Raw genomic sequence first — 19,920 nt, forward strand, 5'->3', positions numbered from 1 at the left:
AGAAGAGAGGAGAGGAGAAGAGGAGAGAAGAGGAGAAGAAGAGAAGGAGAGGAGAAGAGAGAAGAGGAGAAGAGGAGAGGAGGAGAGGAGAAGAGGAGAAGAAGAGAAGAAGGGGAGAGAAGAGGAGAGGAGGAGAGGAGAAGAGGTGAGGAGAGGAGAAGAAGAGGAGAGGAGGAGAGGGAAAGAGGAGAGGAGAAGAAGAGGAGAGGAGGAGAGGAGAAGAGAAGAGGAGAGGAGGAGAGGAGAAGAGGAGAGGAGAGGAGGAGAGGGAGAAGAGGAGAGGAGGAGGGAGAAGAGGAGAGGAGAGGAGAGGAGAGGAGAAGAGGAGAGGAGAGAGGAGAGGAGAGGAGAAGAGGAGAAGAGAAGAGGAGAGGAGAAGGAGAGGAGAGGAGAAGAGGAGAAGAGGAGAAGAGGAGAAGAGGAGAAGGAGAGGAGAAGAGGAGAAGGAGAGGAGAAGAGGAGAAGGAGAGGAGGAGAGGAGAAGGAGAGGAGAAGAGGAGAAGGAGAGGAGAAGAGGAGAAGGAGAGGAGAAGAGGAGAAGGAGAGGAGAAGAGGAGAAGGAGAGGAGAAGAGGAGAAGGAGAGGAGAAGAGGAGAAGGAGAGGAGAAGAGAGAAGAGGAGAAGAGGAGAAGAGGAGAAGAAGAGAAGGAGAGGAGAAGAGGAGAAGAAGAGAAGAAGGGGAGAGGAGAAGAGAGGAGAGGAGAAGAGGAGAGAAGAGGAGAAGAGGAGAAGAGGAGAGGAGAGAGGAGAAGAGGAGAAGAAGAGAAGGAGAGGAGAAGAGAAGGAGAGGAGAAGAGGAGAAGAAGAGAGGAGGAGAGGAGAAGAGGAGAAGAAGAGAAGGAGAGGAGAAGAGGAGAAGAAGAGAAGAAGAGAAGAAGGGGAGAGGAGAAGAGAGGAGAGGAGAAGAGGAGAGGAGAGGAGAAGAGGAGAGGAGGAGAAGAAGAGAAGGAGAGGAGAAGAGAAGGAGAGGAGAGGAGAGGAGAGGAGAAGAGGAGAGGAGAAGAGGAGAGGAGAGGAGAGGAGAGAGAAGAGGGAGAGAGAAGAGGAGAGGAGAAGAGAAGAGGAGAGGAGAAGAGGAGAGGAGAAGAGAAGAGAAGAGGAGAGGAGAAGAGGAGAGGAGGAGAAGAGGAGAGGAGAAGAGGAGAGGAGAAGAGGGAGAGGAGAAGGATGGAAAAGAGAGAGAAAAATGGGGGAGAGAAAGAGGAGTTTGCTTTCACCAGTCTAGTTTTTCACCAGCGTCATTGCTGATGAGTTGTAATGAAGTGAGGTGTGTTGCATTGTGGGTAGCGTAGTCCTACCGGCCTCCTCCAGTAGTTTGCACATCATCCAGGCGGTTACCGGTCATCTCGCTGGGCTTAGCAACCACCGTGCTGCCCGTAGCAACAGCCGGAGCGATTTTCCAGGTGAGCAGGTATAGAGGCAGGTTCCAGGGACTGATCAGACCAGCTACACACACACACACACACACACACACACACACACACACACACACACACACACACACACACACACACACACACACACACACACACACACACAATCAGTTGGTCAGTTAATAAAACCACCATATAAACCTAGTAGTAGAGACCTTCACTCTCTAACTGTGTCTCAAATGGTACCCTATCCCCTATATAGTGCAATTACTGTTAACCAGGGCTCTATGGTAACTTAATGTCTGAGTCAATCACTATTGGTGTGTCTGGAGTCAATCACTATTGGTGTGTCTGAGTCAATCACTATTGGTGTGTCTGAGCCTGGAGACAGGCTTTATAACTTTAGTTCAAGCTTTTAGTTCATCAAGGCATCAGACCTCCCCCACACACACAGACACCCCCCAACACACAGACACCTCCCCCCACACACACAGATCTCACCCCACACACACATAGATCTCCCCCACACACACAGACCCCCCAACACACACAGACACCTCCCCCCACACACACAGATCTCACCCCACACACACATAGATCTCCCCCCCACACACACACAGACCCCCCACACAGACCTCCCCCACACACAGATCTCCCCCCAACACACAGACCCCACCCCCCAACACACGGAGCCCCCCAACTCACAGACCCCTCCCAACACACAGACTCCCCCACACACACAAAGACCCCCACACACAGATCTCCCCCACACACACACACAGACCTCCCCCCACACACACAGACCTCCCTTCCCACACAGACCTCCCTCCACACACAGATCTCCCCCACACACACACAGACCTCCCTCCCACACAGACCTCCCTCCACACACAGATCTCCCCCCCACATACACACAGACCCTCACACACACAGAGACCCCCCACACACAGACCCTCACACACACACACACACACACAGACCCCTCCCCCCCACACACACACAGACCACACACACACACACACAGACCTCCCCCCACACCCCCCACACACACACAGACCCCCTCCCCCCCACACACACACACACACACACACACACAGACCCCGCACACAAACACAGACCTCCCCACACACAGACCCCCCACACACACAGACCCCCCAAAACACACACAGACACCCCCCCACACACACACAGCCCCTCCACACACAGACACCCCCAAACACACACAGACCCCCCCCAAACACACACAGACCCCCAAACACACACAGAGACAGACCCCCCCCCACACACACAGACCCCCAAACACACAGACCCCCCCACACACACACAGTCCCCCAAACACACAGACCCCCCACACACACACAGACCCCCAAACACACAGACCCCCCACACACACACACACAGACCCCCAAACACACACACACTCCCCCCCACACAGACCCCCCACACACACACACAGACCACACACACACACAGACCTCCCCCCCCCCACACACACAGGCCCCCCAAACACACACAGACACCCCCCCACACACACACAGACCCCCCACACACACACAGCCCCCCTCCACACACAGACACCCCCAAACACACAGACCCCCAAACACACACAGACCCCCAAACACACAGACCCCCCCACACACACACACACAGACCCCCAAACACACACACACTCCCCCCACCACAGACCCCCCCCACACACACACACACACACACACAGACCCCCCGACACACACACAGACCCCCCACACACACAGACCCCCAAACACACACTTTCCCCAACACACAGACCCCCCAACACACAGACCCCCCCCAACACACAGACCCCCCCACACACACACAGACACCCCCAACACACAGACCCCCCAACACACAGACACCCCCCAACACACAGACCCCCAAACACACAGACCCCCAACACACACAGACCCCCACACACACAGACCCCCCCACACACACAGACACCCCCCAACACACAGACCCCCCAACACACAGACCCCCCAAATTATTATTATTATAACACACAGACCCCCCCCACACACACACAGACCCCCCACACCACAGACCCCCCCAGACAGCTAGGACTCACCCACTCCCACAGGACTACGGACAGTGTAGTTGACACAGCCCAGATGGTCCATGGTAGTACAGTCGGTGGTGTGGTGGAGAACAGAAGAGGAAAAGAACCTGGAGTTATAGACCGCCCGTGGGACATCCACCGTACGGGCGAACATTACGGTTTTACCTGGAACACAGACAGACACACGGGAGGAAACGGTTTTACCTGGAACACATTAATACAGATACACAGGAGGAATCTGTTTTACCTGGAACACAGACAGACATACAGGAGGAAACGGTTTTACCTGGAACACAGACAGACACACAGGAGGAAACTGTTTGACCTGGAACACAGACAGATACACAGGAGGAATCTGTTTTACCTGGAACACAGACAGATACACAGGAGGAATCTGTTTTACCTGGAACACAGACAGATACACAGGAGGAAACTGTTTGACCTGGAACACAGACAGATACACAGGAGGAAACTGTTTGACCTGGAACACAGACAGATACACAGGAGGAAACTGTTTGACCTGGAACACAGACAGATACACAGGAGGAAACTGTTTTACCTGGAACACAGACAGATACACAGGAGGAAACTGTTTTACCTGGAACACAGACAGATACACAGGAGGAAACTGTTTGACCTGGAACACAGTAATACAGTCGCAGGAGGAATCTGTTTTACCTGGAACACAGACAGATACACAGGAGGAAACTGTTTTACCTGGAACACAGACAGATACACAGGAGGAAACTGTTTGACCTGGAACACAGACAGATACACAGGAGGAATCTGTTTTACCTGGAACACAGTAATACAGTCGCAGGAGGAATCTGTTTTACCTGGAACACAGACAGATACACAGGAGGAAACTGTTTTACCTGGAACACAGACAGATAACGGTTTGACCTGGAACACAGACAGATACACAGGAGGAAACTGTTTGACCTGGAACACAGTAATACAGTCGCAGGAGGAAACTGTTTGACCTGGAACACAGACAGATACACAGGAGGAATCTGTTTGACCTGGAACACAGACAGATACACAGGAGGAAACTGTTTGACCTGGAACACAGTAATACAGATACACAGGAGGTAACGGTTTGACCTGGAACACAGTAATACAGTCGCAGGAGGAAACTGTTTGACCTGGAACACAGCCAGATACACAGGAGGAAACTGTTTGACCTGGAACACAGACAGATATACAGGAGGAAACTGTTTGACCTGGAACACAGACAGATACACAGGGAGGAAACTGTTTGACCTGGAACACAGTAATACAGTCGCAGGAGGAAACGGTTTTACCTGGAACACAGACAGATAACGGTTTTACCTGGAACACAGTAATACAGTCGCAGGAGGAAATGTAATTTCAGCAAAAGGAAACAATGTTGTAGCGTCAAGCACAATCAAAAGTTATGGTGTCTTTAAGAGTCAGAATGTATAGTCAAATAGTCTTGTTGTGGTCCAGACTTCCCAGACAAATTTCCATCAGATCAGGGGTTAGGGGTCAGCACCTTGGTCTCGTGACTCTGCCTGGGCCAACTCTTCCAGCTGAGCTTCCATCAGGTCAGCCAGTTTATTCATCACCTGACCTCTCTCAGCTGGGCTACGGGCTGACCAATCAGGGAATGCCTCTCTAGCGGCCTGCACCGCAGCCTCCACCTGCAACCAATCAGGACAGGGTTGGCGTGTATGTGTGTGTGTGTGTGTGTGTGTGTGTGTGTGTGTGTGTGTGTGTGTGTGTGTGTGTGTGTGTGTGTGTGTGCATCTGTCAAGCCAAACGTCATGTAACTGCAGTCCATAAACACAGGTGGAAAAAGTACCCAATTTTCATACATGAGTAAAAGTAATTATACCTTAATAGATAATGACTCAAGTAAAAGTGAAGGTCACCCAGTAAAATACTACTCGAGTAAAAGTCTAAAAGTATTTGGTTTTAAATGTACTTGAGTATCAAAAGTATAAGTATAAATAATTTAAAATGTCTTATATTAAGGAAAGCAGACAACACGATTTTCTTGTTTTTTAAATTTACAGATAGCCAGGGCACAGTTCAACACTCAGACATCATTACAGATAGCCAGGGGCACACTCCAACACTCAGACATCATTACAGATAGCCAGGGCACAGTTCAACACTCAGACATCATTACAGATAGCCAGGGGCACACTCAACACTCAGACATCATTACAGATAGCCAGGGGCACAGTTCAACACTCAGACATCATTACAGATAGCCAGGGGCTCACTCCAACACTCAGACACCATTACAGATAGCCAGGGGCACACTCCAACACTCAGACATCATTACAGATAGCCAGGGGCACACTCCAACACTCAGACACCATTACAGATAGCCAGGGGCACACTCCAACACTCAGACATCATTACAGATAGCCAGGGGCTCACTCCAACACTCAGACATCATTTACAGATAGCCATGGGCACACTCCAACACTCAGACATCATTACAGATAGCCAGGGGCACAGTTCAACACTCAGACATCATTACAGATAGCCAGGGGCACAGTTCAACACTCAGACATCATTACAGATAGCCAGGGGCACAGTTCAACACTCAGACATGATTTACAGATAGCCAGGGGCACACTCCAACACTCATACATCATTTACAGATAGCCATGGGCACACTCCAACACTCATACATCATTACAGATAGCCAGGGGCACACTCCAACACTCATACATCATTTACAGATAGCCATAGGCACACTCCAACACTCATACATCATTTACAGATAGCCATGGGCACACTCCAACACTCATACATCATTTACAGATAGCCATGGGCACACTCCAACACTCATACATCATTTACAGATAGCCATGGGCACACTCCAACACTCATACATCATTTACAGATAGCCATGGGCACACTCCAACTGTGACAATACAGAGGCGGATGCAAGATGCAAGCAACGATGGTTTAATGACTACAGTTTACAACAGCAACAGGACAGACAGACTGTACTCAGACGGAATCCGACCCAGGGATTAGGCGCATCTTCCAATGATAGCGTGCTGAGAAATCCAGGGGAGTGTGTCCGGATGGGTAGGAAGGAGCACAGCAGATAATCCACACAAGGGCGGCGAGAGAAGAGCACAGACACACGACACAACCTCAGGGAAGTAACAACGATCTGACAACAAGAAACACTGGTTACAGAACATATAAAGGGAAGATAAGTGGTTCCAGCTGGAGCAGACAATCAGGCCGAGATTGGGAACCACGCCCACACAAACACGGGAGAGAGAGAGAGAGAGAGAGAGAGAGAGAGAGAGAGAGAGAAAGAGAGGCAGTGGATTCATGAACCGTGACAATACCCCCCTAGGAACGCCTCTGGCGTTCCCAGGCGAATTTACCTGTCGATTGAAATCATCGATAAGGAGTGATCCAGAATGTCCCTAGCAGGTACCCAACTTCTCTCCTCCGGGCCGTAACCCTCCCAGTCCACCAGGTACTGGAATCCGCGTCCTCCTTCTAGAGTCCAAAATACAATTGACAGAAAAGGTGGGTTCCCCATCAACAAGTCGTGGCGGCGGGGGAACCGGGACGGCGGGTTAATGCGTGCCTGAAACACAGGTTTTATTTTAGACACATGAAAGGTAGGATGAATTCTCCTATACGCCGGAGGAAGCTTGAGCCGGACCGCCACCGGACTAATGATCCTGGTGACTCTGAACGGGCCGATAAATTTGGGGGCAAGTTTGTTCGAAACGGATCGGAGTGGAATGTTCTTAGTAGAAAGCCACACTCTTTGGCCAACGACGTATACCGGAGGCTTCGACCCGGTGGCGATCGGCCTTAGCCTGGTGCGCGCCCCACCCGGGAGAAGAGTCTCACGGGCTCTGCTCCATGCGTGACGGCACCTCTGGATGAAAGCGTGAGCGGAAGGAACAGTGACCTCGGACTCCGTACTGGGAAAGATAGGTGGCTGGTAACCTAAACTACACTCAAACGGAGAGAGACCCGTAGCTGCCACTGGCAACGAATTGTGAGCGTACTCAACCATAGAGAGTTGTTGACTCCAGGAAGAGGGATTCTTAGAAACCAAACATCGCAACACTCTCTCCAAATCTTGGTTGGCCCTCTCCGTTTGACCGTTGCTCTGGGGATGAAACCCTGAAGACAGGCTGACACTCGCTCCCAGTAACCTACAAAACTCTTGCCAAAACTTGGACACAAATTGGGGCCCCCTGTCAGAAACTACGTCCATCGGCAGGCCATGTAAGCGAAAGACGTGATCCACGACAGCTACCGCTGTCTCCTTGGCAGATGGTAATTTAGGCAAGGGAATAAAATGAGCCGCCTTCGAGAACCGGTCCACCACGGTCAACACCACCGTCTTGCCCTGGGAGGGCGGGAGGCCGGTAACAAAATCTAGCGCGATGTGGGACCAGGGTCTCGAAGGGACCGACAGCGGTTGGAGTAACCCATCTGGGGGTCGATTAGAAGTCTTCCCAGTGGCACAAACCGAGCAAGCCAAGACAAAACTGTGAATGTCACGAGCCATCAGTGGCCACCAAAAGCGTTGCTTAACCAAAAGCTAGTGCGGCTGACTCCTGGATGACACGCTACGCTGGAGCAATGGCCCCACCGAATAACATCGGACCGACACCCTCCGGCACAAACAACCGATTAGGCGGGCAACCGGGCGGAGGCGTTACCCCTTCTAAGGCCGTTTTGACCCTCGATTCAACCTCCCATGTGAGTGTGGATACCACTAGGGTCCCGGGTAGGATGTACTCGGGAGTGGATGGGCGTTCGGAATGGTCAAAAATGCGAGAAAGGGAATCGGGTTTGACATTCTTGGAACCCGGCGATACGAGAGAGAAGTCAAAACGTCCGAAAAGAGTGCCCACCGCGCCTGTCTGGAGTTGAGTCGCTTAGCGGTTCTGATATATTCCAAATTCTTGTGATCGGTCCAAACTATAAAAGGTACCCCGAACCCTCTAACCAATGGCGCCACTCCTCCAGTGCTAACTTCACTGCCAACAACTCTGTTGCCAATGTCGAAGCTGCGTTCCGCAGGTGATAACCGATGGGAAAGGAACGCACAAGGGTGCATCTTGTCGTCAGAAGAGGAACGTTGGGAAAGTACCGCACCTACCCCCACCTCTGAAGCGTCCACCTCTACTACGAACTGACGCGAGGGATCGGGAGCTATGAGGATGGGAGCCGAAACAAAGCGGCTCTTGAGTTTGGCGAATGCAGCCTCGGCTGTATCGGACCACCTGAACGGCACTCTGGGGAGGTTAAGGCGGTAAGAGGAGCGACTATCTGACTAAAGTTGCGAACGAAACGCCGGTAGAAATTGGCGAATCCCAGAAACCTCTGTAGGGCCTTACGGGAATCTGGGCTTGGCCAATCCACCACAGCCTTAACCTTGTCAGGATCCATGCGAATACCTTCAGTCGAGACGATGTAACCTAGGAATGGAACGGATTGTGCATGAAAAATGCATTTCTCCGTCTTGACAAAAAGTCCATTCTCCAACAACCTCTGAAGCACTCGTCTGACGTGCTGAACGTGTTCCTGGAGAGAAGAAGAAAAAATCAGTATGTCATCCAGGTAAACATATATGAACTGATCAATCATATCTCTCAGCACGTCATTGACGAGTGCCTGGAAACCGCTGGGAGTTGGATAGCCCAAAAGGCATGACCAAATATTCAAGTGCCCTCTGGGGGTGTTAAACGCGGTCTTCCATTCGTCCCCCCCTTATGCGAACCAAATGATATGCATTACGTAAATCCAACTTAGTGAACACGGATGCTCCCTGTAACCTTTCAAAGGCTGAGGACATCAACGGTAAGGGATAGGTATTCTTCACTGTGATGTTATTCAACCCACGGTAATCAACGCAAGGACGCAGAGATCCGTCCTTCTTTCCCACAAAGAAGAACCCCGCCCCCGCTGGAGAAGAGGAAGGACGAATGAATCCAGATGCCAGAGAATCAGAGATGTATCTCTCCATAGCCTCCCTCTCAGGAACAGAGAGTGAATATAACTTGCCTTTAGGCGGAGACTCACCTGGCAATAATTCTATTGCACAGTCATATGGACGATGCGGAGGAAGAGAAGCAGCACGGGACTTACTGAACACCTCCTTCAGGTCGAGGTATTCAACGGGCACGTTAGACAAATCCACTGCCTCCTCTAGAAACACAGAATCAGACACAGACGAACAGGCAGACACTAAACAGGACTCAAGACACTTGTTACTCCACATGGATATAGAGTTAAGACCCCAGTCAACTCTGGGGTTGTGTTGGGTGAGCCAAGGGTGGCCGAGAACTAATGGTGCAAGGGGTGAGTCCATGAGTAGAAATGATAGTGTCTCAGTGTGATTGCCAGAAGTGATGAGTGTGATAGGTTCAGTGGTGTGAGAAATGTGGGGAGTTCTTGACCATTGAGAGCGTTGACGGATATCTTGTGCGTGAGTGAGGTGATAGGAATCTGGAGTTTGTGAGCGAGCTTGAAGTCCATGAAATTACCCTCTGCTCCTGAGTCCAGTAAGGCTTGGGTGTCGTGCGTGTGGGTGGCCCATCTTAGTCTTACCGGGAGGAGAGTAGATGATGAGGTCTTCTCTGTGGTGACACCACCCGATAATAGCCTCATGCTTACTACCGGGCCTGATCTTTTACCGGGCAGGAGTGGATAAAGTGGCCCGCTCTACCACAGTAGAGACAGAGTCCTTGGGATCTCCGCCTCTCCCTCTCTTCCCGGGAGAGGCGAGCTCTCCCCAGCTGCATGGGTTCGTGAGCGGAGGCTGAACTGGCCGTGTTCCCGCCGCTGGCATGCCAGTCCTCCGTGTCGTTATATGGTCTGTTAGGCATGCTCGGCGGCCAATACGACTCAGACGAGCGCCGACCCTCAAGGCTAGTTCCACTAGTCCATTTAAACTCCTGGGAAGGTCCAGAACATAAATCTCCTTCTGGATCCGGTCCTCCAGCCCATGCAGGAACATGTCCCACTGCGCTCCTCGTTCCACTGACACTCTGCGGCCAGAGTGCGGAATTGGATGGAGTATTCCGATACTGAACGGTCTCCTTGGCGAAGGTCAGCGAGTAGTCTGGCCGCCCCTACCCGCCACGGCCCGATCGAAGACCCTTCTCATCTCCTCGGAGAGTGTCTGGAAAGAGGTGCAGCATGGGTCCTGGTTCGCCCACACCGCCGTTCCCAAAGAGCCGCTTTGCCTGATAGCAGTGTGAGTATGAATGCTACCTTAGACTGTTCACGGTTGAAGGTCCGTGGCTGCAACGAGAAATGCATGGAACATCTCGTAAGAAAGGCTCTGCAGTAGTCAGGATCACCTGAATAACCCTCTGGTGTCGGTAGCCGTGGCTCTAGCTGGGAATCCGGCTCTGGCGGGCGGGTTGAACTGCCGGTGTAGGTGGCGCAGCGGAACCCCTCAGATGTTGTAATTGTTGGATCAGCTGGGATACCTGCGTCGCAAGGGCTTGTACTGCCCGATCTGTGCTGGAGATGTTCTCCTCTTGTTGATCCATTCTCGTGATACTGCGGGAAATGAATTCGGTCAGACTCGTTGAACTCGCTGCATCCATGGTATGGTCAGATCGTTCTGTGACAATACAGAGGCGGATGCAAGATGCAAGCAACGATGGTTTAATGACTACAGTTTACAACAGCAACAGGACAGACAGACTGTACTCAGACGGAATCCGACCCAGGGATTAGGCGCATCTTCCAATGATAGCGTGCTGAGAAATCCAGGGAGTGTGTCCGGATGGGTAGGAAGGAGCACAGCAGATAATCCACACAAGGGCGGCGAGAGAAGAGCACAGACACACGACACAACCTCAGGGAAGTAACAACGATCTGACAACAAGAAACACTGGTTACAGAACATATAAAGGGAAGATAAGTGGTTCCAGCTGGAGCAGACAATCAGGCCGAGATTGGGAACCACGCCCACACAAACACGGGAGAGAGAGAGAGAGAGAGAGAGAGAGAGAAAGAGAGGCAGTGGATTCATGAACCGTGACACCAACACTCATACATCATTACAGATAGCCAGGGGCTCACTCCAACACTCATACATCATTTACAGATAGCCATGGGCACACTCCAACACTCATACATCATTACAGATAGTCAGGGGAACACTCCAACACTCAGACATCATTTACAGATAGCCAGGGGCATACTCCAACACTCATACATCATTACAGATAGCCATGGGCACATTTCAACACTCAGACATCATTACAGATAGCCAGGGGCACAGTTCAACACTCAGACATCATTTACAGATAGCTAGGGGCACACTCCAACTCTCAGACATCATTTACAGATAGCCAGGGGCACAGTTCAACACTCAGACATCATTTACAGATAGCTAGGGCACACTCCAACTCTCAGACATCATTTACAGATAGCCAGGGGCACAGTTCAACACTCAGACATCATTTACAGATAGCTAGGGGCACACTCCAACTCTCAGACATCATTTACAGATAGCCAGGGGCACAGTTCAACACTCAGACATCATTTACAGATAGCCAGGGAACACTCCAACACTCAGACATCATTTACAAACGAAGCATTTGTGTTTAGTGAGTCTGCCAGATCAGAGGCAGTAGTGATGACCAGGATGTTCTCTTGATAAGTGTGTGAATTAGACCATTTTCCTGTCCTGCTAAACATTAAAAAATGGAACGAGTACTTTTGGGGTTCAGGGAAAATGTAAGGAGTAAAAAGTACATTATTTAAAAGTACTTTACACCACTGTCCATGAAGTAGCCTAGCAGAAAAATATTTAACCACAACATAGTATACTATAGAACACACCAAACTACGATGTTGAGAAGCACCAGACACTCCAACCCAAACTAGACAGTGAGAAACACCAGACACTCCAACTAGACAGTGAGAAACACCAGACACTCCAACCCAAACTAGACAGTGAGAAACACCAGACACTCCAAACTAGACAGTGAGAAACACCAGACACTCCAACTAGACAGTGAGAAACACCAGAAACTCCAACCCAAACTAGACAGTGAGAAACACCAGACACTCCAACCCAAACTAGACAGTGAGAAGCACCAGACACTCCAACCCAAACTAGACAGTGAGAAACACCAGACACTCCAAACTAGACAGTGAGAAACACCAGACACTCCAACCCAAACTAGATAGTGAGAAACACCAGACACTCCAAACTAGACAGTGAGAAACACCAGACACTCCAACCCAAACTAGACAGTGAGAAACACCAGACACTCCAAACTAGACCGTGTAAAACACCAGACACTCCAACCCAAACTAGACAGTGAGAAACACCAGACACTCCAAACTAGACAGTGAGAAACACCAGACACTCCAACCCAAACTAGACAGTGAGAAACACCAGACACTCAAAACTAGACAGCGAAAAACACCAGACACTCCAACCCAAACTAGACAGTGAGAAACACCAGACACTCCAACCAAAACTAGACAGTGAGAAACACCAGACACTCCAACTAGACAGTGAGAAACACCAGACACTCCAACTAGACAGTGAGAAACACCAGACACTCCAAACTAGACAGTGAGAAACACCAGACACTCCAACTAGACAGTGAGAAACACCAGAAACTCCAACCCAAACTAGACAGTGAGAAACACCAGACACTCCAACTAGACAGTGAGAAACACCAGAAACTCCAACCCAAACTAGACAGTGAGAAACACCAGACACTCCAACCCAAACTAGACAGTGAGAAACACCAGACACTCCAACTAGACAGTGAGAAACACCAGACACTCCAACTAGACAGTGAGAAACACCAGACACTCCAACCCAAACTAGACAGTGAGAAACACCAGACACTCCAACCCAAACTAGACAGTGAGAAACACCAGACACTCCAACTAGACAGTGAGAAACACCAGACACTCCAACCCAAACTAGACAGTGAGAAACACCAGACACTCCAACCCAAACTAGACAGTGAGAAACACCAGACACTCCAACCAAAACTAGACAGTGAGAAACACCAGACACTCCAACCCAAACTAGACAGTGAGAAACACCAGACACTCCAACCCAAACTAGACAGTGAGAAACACCAGACACTCCAACCCAAACTAGACAGTGAGAAACACCAGACACTCCAACCCAAACTAGACAGTGAGAAACACCAGACACTCCAACTAGACAGTGAGAAACACCAGACACTCCAACCCAAACTAGACAGTGAGAAACACCAGACACTCCAACTAGACAGTGAGAAACACCAGACACTCCAACTCGACAGTGAGAAACACCAGACACTCCAAACCAAACTAGACAGTGAGAAACACCAGACACTCCAACCCAAACTAGACAGTGAGAAACAGACACTCCAACTAGACAGTGAGAAACAGACACTCCAACTAGACAGTGAGAAACACCAGACACTCCAAACTAGACAGTGAGAAACACCAGACACTCCAACTAGACAGTGAGAAACACCAGACACTCCAACTAGACAGTGAGAAACACCAGACACTCCAACTAGACAGTGAGAAACACCAGACACTCCAACTAAACAGTGAGAAACACCAGACACTCCAAACTAGACAGTGAGAAACACCAGACACTCCAACTAGACAGTGAGAAACACCAGACACTCCAACTAGACAGTGAGAAACACCAGACACTCCAACTAGACAGTGAGAAACACCAGACACTCCAAACTAGACAGTGAGAAACACCAGACACTCCAACTAGACAGTGAGAAACACCAGACACTCCAACTAGACAGTGAGAAACACCAGACACTCCAACTAGACAGTGAGAAACACCAGACACTCCAACTAGACAGTGAGAAACACCAGACACTCCAACTAGACAGTGAGAAACACCAGACACTCCAAACTAGACAGTGAGAAACACCAGACACTCCAACTAGACAGTGAGAAACACCAGACACTCCAAACTAGACAGTGAGAAACACCAGACACTCCAACTAGACAGTGAGAAACACCAGACACTCCAACTAGACAGTGAGAAACACCAGACACTCCAAACTAGACAGTGAGAAACACCAGACACCCAAACTAGACAGTGAGAAACACCAGACACTCCAAACTAGACAGTGAGAAACACCAGACACTCCAACCCAAACTAGACAGTGAGAAACACAGTTCTAGTTGCCAGAACGCCTTGGCTTTCCAACCTAACTCTTACTTGAACATGTTGTGTGAGTTTAATAGAAGGACGAGACCCTGGTCCATTGATCTAGCAGTTGGTTAATCATTAGCTGTCCGTCTGTTGACTTTGCACAGAGCAAAGGTACATCTCTGTGACTCAGCAGGAGGACATGGGCAGAATCATTTAAGGTATACACTTGTCAGAATATCATGCATTACATCAGCTCGTATCAAACATTATGTAAGCTCATATCAATCATTATGTCACCTCATACCATCCATTATGTCATGTCGTGCATTATGTCAGCTCATACCATGCATTATGTCAGCTCATACCATGCATTATGTCAGCTCATATGAAGCATTATGTCAGCTCATACCATGCATTATGTCAGCTCATATGAAGCATTATGTCAGCTCATACCATGCATTATGTCAGCTCATACCATGCATTATGTCAGCTCATATCAATCATTATGTCAGCTCATATCAATCATTATGTCACCTCATACCATGCATTATGTCAGCTCATACCATGCATTATGTCAGCTCATATGAAGCATTATGGCAGCTCATACCATGCATTATGTCAGCTCATACCATGCATTATGTCAGCTCATATCAATCATTATGTCAGCTCATACCATGCATTATGTCAGCTCATATGAAGCATTATGTCAGCTCATATCAATCATTATGTCAGCTCATATCATGCATTATGTCAGCTCATATGAAGCATTATGTCATTTATTGTGTGTTTTTCACTTATGTCATCTCATACCATCCATTATGTCAGCTCATACCATGCATTATGTCAGCTCATACCATGCATTATGTCAGCTCATACCATCCATTATGTCAGCTCATACCATGCATTATGTCAGCTCATACCATGCATTATGTCAGCTCATACCATGCATTATGTCAGCTCATACCATCCATTATGTCTTGTCATGCATTATGTCAGCTCATACCATGCATTACGTCAGCTCATACCATCCATTATGTCTTGTCATGCATTATGTCAGCTCATACCATGCATTATGTCAGCTCATACCATGCATTACGTCAGCTCATACCATCCATTATGTCTTGTCATGCATTATGTCAGCTCATACCATGCATTATGTCAGCTCATACCATGCATTATGTCAGCTCATACCATGCATTACATCAGCTCATACCATCCATTATGTCTTGTCATGCATTATGTCAGCTCATATCATGCATTATGTCAGCTCATACCATGCATTATATCAGCTCATACCATGCATTATGTCAGCTCATATCATGCATTATGTCAGCTCATATCATGCATTATGTCAGCTCATACCATGCATTATGTCAGCTCATACCATGCATTATATCAGCTCATACCATGCATTATGTCAGCTCATATCATGCATTATGTCAGCTCATATGAAGCATTACGTCAGCTCATACCATGCATTATGTCAGCTCATATGAAGCATTATGTCAGCTCATATCAAGCATTATGTCAGCTCATATCATGCATTATGTCAGCTCATACCATGCATTACGTCAGCTCATACCATCCATTATGTCAGCTCATACCATGCATTATGTCAGCTCATACCATGCATTATGTCAGCTCATATGAAGCATTATGTCAGCTCATATCAAGCATTATGTCAGCTCATACCATGCATTATGTCAGCTCATACCATGCATTATGTCAGCTCATATGAAGCATTATGTCAGCTCATATCATGCATTATGTCAGCTCATACCATGCATTATGTCAGCTCATACCATGCATTACGTCAGCTCATACCATGCATTATGTCAGCTCATATCATGCATTATGTCAGCTCATACCATGCATTATGTCAGCTCATACCATGCATTATGTCAGCTCATACCATGCATTATGTCAGCTCATATGAAGCATTATGTCAGCTCATATCAAGCATTATGTCAGCTCATACCATGCATTATGTCAGCTCATACCATGCATTATGTCAGCTCATATGAAGCATTATGTCAGCTCATATCATGCATTATGTCAGCTCATATCATGCATTATGTCAGCTCATACCATGCATTATGTCAGCTCATATGAAGCATTATGTCAGCACATACCATGCATTATGTCAGCTCATATCATGCATTATGTCAGCACATACCATGCATTATGTCAGCTCATACCATGCATTATGTCAGCACATACCATGCATTATGTCAGCTCATATCATGCATTATGTCAGCTCATATCATGCATTATGTCAGCTCATACCATGCATTATGTCAGCTCATATCATGCATTATGTCAGCTCATACCATGCATTATGTCAGCTCATACCATGCATTATGTCAGCTCATACCATGCATTATGTCAGCTCATACCATGCATTATGTCAGCTCATACCATGCATTATGTCAGCTCATACCATGCATTATGTCAGCTCATACCATGCATTATGTCAGCTCATACCATGCATTATGTCAGCTCATACCATGCATTATGTCAGCTCATACCATGCATTACGTCAGTTCATACCATGCATTATGTCAGCTCATACCATGCATTATGTCAGCTCATATCATGCATTATGTCAGCTCATACCATGCATTATGTCAGCTCATATGAAGCATTATGTCAGCTCATACCATCCATTATGTCAGCTCATACCATGCATTATGTCAGCTCATACCATCCATTATGTCAGCTCATACCATCCATTATGTCAGCTCATACCATGCATTATGTCAGCTCATACCATGCATTATGTCAGCTCATACCATCCATTATGTCAGCTCATACCATCCATTATGTCAGCTCATACCATCCATTATGTCAGCTCATACCATGCATTATGTCAGCTCATACCATCCATTATGTCAGCTCATACCATGCATTATGTCAGCTCATACCATCCATTATGTCTTGTCATGCATTATGTCAGCTCATACCATGCATTACGTCAGCTCATACCATCCATTATGTCAGCTCATATCATGCATTATGTCAGCTCATACCATGCATTATGTCAGCTCATACCATGCATTATGTCAGCTCATATCATGCATTATGTCAGCTCATACCATGCATTATGTCAGCTCATATGAAGCATTATGTCAGCTCATACCATCCATTATGTCAGCTCATACCATGCATTATGTCAGCTCATACCATCCATTATGTCAGCTCATACCATCCATTATGTCAGCTCATACCATGCATTATGTCAGCTCATACCATGCATTATGTCAGCTCATACCATCCATTATGTCAGCTCATACCATCCATTATGTCAGCTCATACCATCCATTATGTCAGCTCATACCATGCATTATGTCAGCTCATACCATCCATTATGTCAGCTCATACCATGCATTATGTCAGCTCATACCATCCATTATGTCTTGTCATGCATTATGTCAGCTCATACCATGCATTACGCCAGCTCATACCATCCATTATGTCAGCTCATCATGCATTATGTCAGCTCATACCATGCATTATGTCAGCTCATACCATGCATTATGTCAGCTCATACCATGCATTATGTCAGCTCATACCATCCATTATGTCTTGTCATGCATTATGTCAGCTCATACCATGCATTACGTCAGCTCATACCATCCATTATGTCAGCTCATACCATCCATTATGTCAGCTCATATCATGCATTATGTCAGCTCATACCATGCATTATGTCAGCTCATACCATGCATTATGTCAGCTCATACCATGCATTATGTCAGCTCATACCATCCATTATGTCAGCTCATACCATCCATTATGTCAGCTCATACCATGCATTACGTCAGCTCATACCATGCATTATGTCAGCTCATACCATCCATTATGTCTTGTCATGCATTATGTCAGCTTATACCATGCATTATATCAGCTCATACCATCCATTATGTCAGCTCATACCATCCATTATGTCAGATCATATCATGCTGTCTTCTACTTTCTCCAGTATGTATGGGGTTGCCTATAGGCCTTCAGTATTTCGTGTGTCAAATCACACAACGTGGTAGATTGGCCCACTTAGTGTAAGTACATGATAGATACATTGTATCGTAATATCATTACTACTACACTATATTGTAGCGACACTTGAACACGTAGGCTATCGGGGTTAACTACACGCCCAATGCGCAGCTCAGGGATAAATTAACAAAATGCAAAAACGACAGACAGATTCGTCAGAGGACGACCATAGGATCACGCGTCGCTCCTAACCCCACCTCATCCGTTCCGCTGTCGGGCACTTTGCAGTAGACCTCCCGGTGGAAGGGTCGTAGGAGTCGATGTGTCGGGAGCACGGGACGAACTTTCCTCCGATGTAGTTCTCAAGAACGAGGTGCGTTCGGTGGTCAGCGGTCTTCGACATGGCTCGGCTGACAAATAGTGTTATTATGAAGACTATACTGTTCAAATAATGGCGAGTTGAGTTGAGACCAGGATGAGAGAATATAAATCACCTGTGGAGACACTCGGCTCGCAGGTACAATTGTTCTCACTTCTCACGGCTCAATTAAAACGCGTGAAGTAACGGGTCCCTGGAGTCCCTCCCACTTTACAACCAGTTGTCGGGGCGACGTCCCAAAGACAGCCTATTCCCTACTTGATGCACTGCTTTAGAACAGAACTCATAGGGCTCTGGTCCAAAATAGGGAACTATAAAGGGAAAAAGGGGAGGTCTTTAGGAAGCATGGTTGTCAGTGTTGTCATTCGGGTCATATGGTCCAAAGGTATTATAGTTATTGCCATGGACCAATAGAAACTTCTAAAATTGTTATTGACGGACAAGGCACCAATCGTTGTGGAGTGGAGGCGGGACGTTGATAGTATACGATTTTCAATCATTTACAAAGCATACATAACATAAACTAGATCCACTTTTCTAGATCCCCTACAATACAGCCCCACAGTGGAGTGTATCATAATACCCATAAAACCTAGCAGTCCAATAGGAAATGGTTCCAATCATTTTCCCACCATTCATTTCTCCCTAAAATTGTCTCCAGCCACCCCAGTCACAGATTGTCCTCTCTGCTACCAGAGCTCCAAGTCTAGGTCCAAAACGCTTCTGAACAGCTTCCACCCCCAAAACCATAAGAGTCCTGAACAGCTAATGAACAGCTAATGGCTCCCAGACTCCCCTTACTGCTACTCTCTGTTTATTATCTCACTTTAACTCTACCTACATGTACACTACAGTTCAAAAGTTTTGGGTCACTTAAGACATGTCCTTATTTTTTAAAGAAAAGCACAGTTTTTGTCCATTAAAATAGTATCACAAATTGATCAGAAATACAGTG

The 19,920-nt window shown here is 47.8% G+C and overlaps 2 protein-coding genes across 2 annotated transcripts in view; both read right to left on the bottom strand.

The window, feature by feature from the left end:
- Positions 1 to 19,064, bottom strand: part of aldh8a1 (aldehyde dehydrogenase 8 family, member A1) — a 30,522-nt gene extending 11,458 nt beyond the window's left edge. The window contains 6 exon segments of the mRNA XM_052524605.1: positions 1,299 to 1,339; positions 1,341 to 1,446; positions 3,460 to 3,615; positions 4,967 to 5,114; positions 18,844 to 18,881; positions 18,884 to 19,064. Of these exon segments, the coding sequence (XP_052380565.1) occupies positions 1,299 to 1,339; positions 1,341 to 1,446; positions 3,460 to 3,615; positions 4,967 to 5,114; positions 18,844 to 18,881; positions 18,884 to 18,989 (595 nt within the window). The 5' untranslated portion in view covers positions 18,990 to 19,064.
- sgk1 (serum/glucocorticoid regulated kinase 1) overlaps positions 1 to 19,920 on the bottom strand; it is a 335,423-nt gene that overhangs the window by 196,183 nt on the left and 119,320 nt on the right. The window lies entirely within an intron of this gene.

Source organism: Oncorhynchus keta, chromosome 8, assembly GCF_023373465.1.
Source record: "Oncorhynchus keta strain PuntledgeMale-10-30-2019 chromosome 8, Oket_V2, whole genome shotgun sequence".
NCBI lineage: Eukaryota > Metazoa > Chordata > Actinopteri > Salmoniformes > Salmonidae > Oncorhynchus > Oncorhynchus keta.